General features: G+C 36.2%; 1 protein-coding gene across 2 annotated transcripts in view; it reads right to left on the bottom strand.

The window, feature by feature from the left end:
- Nucleotides 1-6,000, bottom strand: part of runx3 (RUNX family transcription factor 3) — a 48,545-nt gene that overhangs the window by 25,141 nt on the left and 17,404 nt on the right. Inside the window, exons 3-5 of one of the 2 annotated variants that reach the window (XM_060871775.1) lie at nucleotides 3,481-3,749; nucleotides 2,311-2,467; nucleotides 1-47 (exon numbers count right to left, since the gene is read on the bottom strand). The exon at nucleotides 1-47 is cut by the window's left edge and continues 58 nt beyond it. In XM_060871775.1, the coding sequence (XP_060727758.1) occupies nucleotides 1-47; nucleotides 2,311-2,467; nucleotides 3,481-3,749 (473 nt within the window). The remainder of the gene's footprint in view (nucleotides 48-2,310; nucleotides 2,468-3,480; nucleotides 3,750-6,000) is intronic. The other variant, XM_060871776.1, reaches the window with a different exon arrangement.

The following is a 6,000-nucleotide window of genomic DNA, read 5'->3' as shown; positions in this document are numbered from 1 at the left end:
TTGGGGGGGTCCAGTGAACACCGTGATTGTCAGAGTAAAACTCTTCCCTGAAATATAAAAAAAAAGAAATTATTTACAGTGCATCTATTGTGGGCTAAAAGAGGAAGTGGGCAAGGGTCCTTTATTTACCGCCCATCTTCCTCAGTGGTCATGTGGCTTGGAATTTAATTCACTCTCTTGTGCGTCACTGTGGTGGGACACTTTTGGTCAACCAGATGCTTTTTAAGTTGGTCAGAAATCGATCTTTTAAATAACCTGCCGGAAAATTCTCAAGTTTACCCAGTGCCTGTATTCAGATACAGTGCTCAAAATACACTTGCGTTCTGTATTAAATAATATAATACACACACACACACACACACACACACACACACATATATATATATATATATATATATCAAATAAAACAACAACAAAACCCACACAGGAATTTAGCAGTTCACTTAATAACACCATTCTGAAATTTATGCTAAATACCATTGTCTATTTATTTTACAGTCACATTCATTTCTTCAGAATGCTTCAGTACTTTGGCAGCAGTGCAAATTCAGTACTGCGATTCCTTTTTCTTTTTAACTTGATTTTGTGATTAGCTTTTTTTTTTTTTTTTTAACTGTCTAATTCTTCATAGATCTGTTGAAACTAAAATTGTATATACTTTCATCTTGTGCTATTTGTTCTGTAATGTGTACGATAGGCTTGAGGAAATTAAAGTAATTGGTAATTATACTGACAGATCTACAGTGTCTTCAGAGTAAACTCAACACTAATACAGCTGTTATTTGTCTTACTGTCTTTCATGTTAATGTTTACGGTCATTAGGTTATATAACAATATATATATATATATATATATATATATATATATATATATATATATATATATATATATATATATATATATATATATATTACATAAAATTAATGAAAATAAATTACATTGCTATATAACTTAGTATATAACTAAGTATTTTTAAAGCTATATATATGTATATATACGTATATATGTATACATATATACGTATATATACATATATATAGCTTTAAAAGTTATATAGCAATGTAATTTATTTTCATAAATTTATTTTTTTAAAGGAGGGTAATGAACTAACATTGATACAGTATTATAGTATATTTTAGAGTCATCTCAGAACATATACTTACATTTATTTAAATCTATTTACTGTTAAATCTAAGTGTGTATTTCATTATTTTTTAGTCCATGGATAGTGTATTAATGATTAAAATTCAAGTAAAGCTTTTTTTAGGTTGTCTATAGCCAGATTTATGAACTTAAAGTGATGTTTTAATACGCTGTATTTTATAAGGGTTTATGTAAATAAAGCAATTAGCAAACACAGACCCAAAATATAGCCTTGTTTTTAATCCAGATTAAGGAGACTTTATGTATTTCTAGTGGGATATAGTAAGATAAATTGACGTAATGTATTGTATTATACACTATAGGTTCGTATATTTTCGTTGTTTTGTTTGTTTGTTTGTTTTTTCACACAGATTGTTCTGGATTTTTCCATGAGCCTGTTCATTTGGTTCGTTATCGCGCGCGAGGCTGTGAAGCGCGCGTGCGAAGCCAAAGCAAAGCAAGAGCTCGCACGACCTAACGGTCGTTTTGTGGGGTGGGGGGGTGGGGGGGAAGAGAGCTGAGGTAAAAAAACAACAACAACAAAAAAAAAAAAAACAATAGTGCTGAAAGCGGCGTTTTTTTGGTTTTGTGAAGAAACAGTGGTTAAACTCTTAAAGCCACACGCCTTTCCGTGTTAAATAGAGTGTCAAGATGGTGGGGTACACGATGGTGGTGGTGGTATTAATGTTTTTTATTTTTTATATACGAGCTATTTTCACACAGAAGCTAACAGCTAGTTCTGAGACCTCAGCTGTGAGAGCAGGGTGGAGGAGCAGGGTGGAGTAACTGACTGCAGAAATAAAAGGTCCTTTTTTTTTTAATTCCCTGTTCCCTTTATCCGTCTGTAAGTGTTTAAAAAATCTGGCGTTTATCAGGAAAAACGTGAGCCAGGAGCGAGGAGAGAGGAAACGAGGGGAAAAGAGGCTGTGGAAGGATCTCAGCTATGTATGAAGGTGTGTAAACAAGCTAACCTGTTAAAAAAAATCACACACAAAATATACAGGCTTTAAAAATACTTAACTAATTATGTGTTTGTTCTTGTACATGTAGTGCATCGTATAAAATATTATTAAAGTCCCTGGATTGTCCCTGGATTTTAATTATTATTTATTATCCCTGGATTCAGATATGCTTATGCTGCTAAACAAATTAAAAAAAAAAAAGCACCTCTGCCACTTCTTCCAACAAATCTCAGGTCGTTGAAACGGGCCACTTGGTTCTTCATGACGGCGGACGCGTTCCTCAGCTCGGCCGAATAATTCTCGTCGTTTCCTGCCATGACGGTGACCAGGGTACCGTCAGGAACGTCCCCGAGAGCCACCACCTGCATGGGGGAGAGGTATGAAACACACACACACACACACACACACACACACACACACACACACACACACCACACCGCACACACACAAACAGAAAACTTTGGTCAAAACCACAGCTGACTGTACTCATTGATCTATAACATCCTTACAATAGTAGTATATTAATAACACATTTACAACAATTTTATAATAGAATTATATCTCCATACAAAAATAGAGCTGTTTGTTTATTATACAGAAATATCATCATAAGCTGTAATCACGTCTCATGTGATATATTTACACAAAAGTGTTTTTTTTTTAAGGTTTCAGTTCATTAAAAATAACAAGATTTTACAGACTCAAAATGAGCATTAAGTTTGAGTTAAAGGATCATTTCTGTTGGGTGTGACTGCTAAATCAGCGTGTAAAGCCCGACACTGAAATGATGCATTAATCCGAATTATAATGCCGTACTATGGAATCGCATTCAGAGATTAATCAACTCAAACACGCGTGTCTGATCTAGACAGTGTTAATGTAGCTATTAATACTGTTCATAATAACAATATAGGTCAAGTTTATTTGGGCGGCCATTAAATCGACAAAAGAAAAATTCGAAATGGTTCAACCGAACTGAGGAATAAATGAGTTTGATATGTATTAAGTTTAAAGCTGAGTATTAAGCTTAACAGACATGTTAAAATGGAATAATAATAATAATAATAATAATAATAATAATAATAATAATAATAATAATAATAATAATTAGGAATAACTCCTTGCTTTGTGGTTTCTTTCAGATGTAAGGATTAATAGTGCTTTTCTAAATTTGTACATTGTGTGAAGGCTAAAAAAAAAAAATCCTTTCCATTCTAAAATTCCGAAATGTGTGTGCCAATAAAAGAACAAATAATTAAATAAATAATTAAATACACAGAGAGCTGTGATGGACATAACCCAAGAGAAAGAGAGAGAGAGAGAGAGAGAGAGAGAGAGAGAGAGAGAGAGAGAGAGAGAGAGAGAGAGAGATTACCTTGAAGGCAACGGGAAGAGTTTTATTGCAGCGCCAGTGTGAAGGCAGAACGGAGCACAGAAAATTGGGGCTGTCGGTGCGCACGAGTTCTCCAGCGTGGTCCGCCAGCACGTCTACCACGGAGCGCGTGTCCGCCGCATGCCGTGACCTCAGAGGACCCGACGCGCTCATGCCGCTCGCGCCTCCCGCGCTGCCGTCACTGCCGCCGACTAGCTTCCCGCACTGGAAAGACGCGGAGGGCGGCGTGAACCGTCTGGTGGTGGTCGGGTCTACAGGTATATGCATCACGAAATCGTGGAGTGTAAGTGCCACTTCAAGATCAGCAAGAATCAATAAAGGGGAAAAATGATAACAACAAAAACCCAAATGCGGGTACAAAACGTGCAGGTCCCAGACGCGAGTTTAATGAAAGAATAGTACAGGTTTAAAGTTCTCCTTGTGTTGAAGTTGTTTTGCTCAGAGATTAGATAAACGTGATGAGCAGCTCTGGGTGCAGCAGACGAAGCGTTAACTGCACCCCTGCACTTTTCCCACTGACTTGAATGAAATAAATAAATAAAATAAAGAAGCAAGACACCGCAAACGGAGCCCTCAGCTCTTTTGCTTTCGTGCCAGATGCAAAACACTCAGAAGTCTGCAGTCACTGACTAACTCCTGTTTCCTTTTTTATCATCAGTCACAACTAATATTAAAACAACAGATGAGATTTCTCTGGTTCAAGAGTCGATAACTTGTCTAAATTCGTGCACTTTATTTATTTATCTTTTCTGCTCCCAGTGGAATCACAGCGCTACTTGCTCTATCGCAGAGTTTGCGTCTCCGTCCATCAGAAGCGCACGCTGTGTGTCATCTGTTTTCGCTTCACAGCAGATCCCGACAGAACTAAAAAAAAAAAAGCCTCGTGTTTATTCCAGAAAAAAATAGGTAAGCATAAAGTCCCTCGCCAGTATTTTTAATGCTGATCAGATCCACTCTGAGTCTGTGTGATCCTTTTCACCATCAAGGTTTCGTATTTGTTTTTGTTTTATTTTCCGGCGGCTCCGATGTGCGCTCGCTGCTCTCCAGGCTGAATGTGATCTACACACGCCAGTGTTTACTCAACTCATTTTAGAAGTTTCCGAGCTCTGAATGCTCCGCAACCAACGAGAGGTCTGGGCGTGGTTTCTCTTGACCAATCAGAATCACGTGGAGCAAAAACGAAAGCGCTGTCTGTTAGAGGAGCCCAGTTAATACTCAGTGCCTTCCAAACGCGCTGCAATTAAGAGCTATTTCCCGTCTCTGATATTCATTATCAACCAATACGAGTTTTATCAGCAGGACATTGCTGTGCTAGGTTATTAAGGTTGTATATTTGTACATGAACTAAAACACGTGCTCTGGCGGCAGAGGGAAGATTCTTAGTATTTTTAAATAAAGGTAAACAGCAAATAAAACTGTTTCGAGTTTATATTAAAGAATAGTTTGAGTTCTGCTCCATTGAACAGAAAAGAAAGCAGTAACACGTTGGCACTAGTGAGGGGCATTACAGCAGCTCTTAACTGCTTCTGAAGGTTAGTGCATCACATTTTTGGAACAGACTTACAATATGCAGTAAAGAGTCTATAAAATGGAATATATTAGTATTAAAATAAACCTTAGTTTTTTTTTCTTTCCGAGAATTAAGGAGGGAAAGACCGAGAACAAAAAAAAAAACAGAAAAAGTATAGTATTTCTAACAGACTACTAATATTAATACTACAATTCGTAATATCGTAGTATTATATTATGAGAGGTGACATTAATTCTATATGAGTCAATATGAGAATTCTATACATATCGTATATTTAAAAGATGCAGAAATATAATTATTATATGAAATGCTCCATATATATTTAAAGTAAAACAATGGAGAAACAATAAATAAACAAAAAATAAAATAAATTATATTAATTCCCATTAATCTAATGCCTGAATAAACGGACTACACGGTGAGAGGGGGTGACGATAAACAGTGATTATTAAAGCTATTATAAAGAGTTGGATACGCGGTTCACGTTAAGCGACACACCCTTCTCTCCCTTCAGAGCGTCACCACTAGTAGGCGCGTTTGTTGTTAAAATGTGCCTGAGCTCGGGGGTGGTGGGGAGGGGGTGTGTGGAGGGGGTGTGGCATGGGGGTAAAAGAGAATCAGAGACTGTGTCTAAAACCGCATTCTAGGGTAGTGCAGATACGGGGTCACACATTTAACGTGCTCCAAATTATTGAAATTGACTAGAGATATGTTACTGAAATAAACTCTTTCAGTTAGGTCACATACGATTAAAATTCCTAAAATATAAATACAATGAAAAACAATACTAATAATACGTATTATTATTATTATTATTATTATTATTATTATTATTATTATTATTATTATTATTATTATTTAAATCTATGATATTCCATACACACAGAAACGAGTCATATTTACATTTACAGCATTTGGCAGACGCCCTTATCCAGAGCGACGTACAAAAGTGTATTTAAGTCTCTATCGAT

This window comes from Tachysurus vachellii, chromosome 6 (assembly GCF_030014155.1).
Source record: "Tachysurus vachellii isolate PV-2020 chromosome 6, HZAU_Pvac_v1, whole genome shotgun sequence".
Taxonomy (NCBI): domain Eukaryota; kingdom Metazoa; phylum Chordata; class Actinopteri; order Siluriformes; family Bagridae; genus Tachysurus; species Tachysurus vachellii.
Note: the sequence above shows the minus strand (reverse complement) of the source record. Positions and strands in the feature narration are given on the sequence as shown.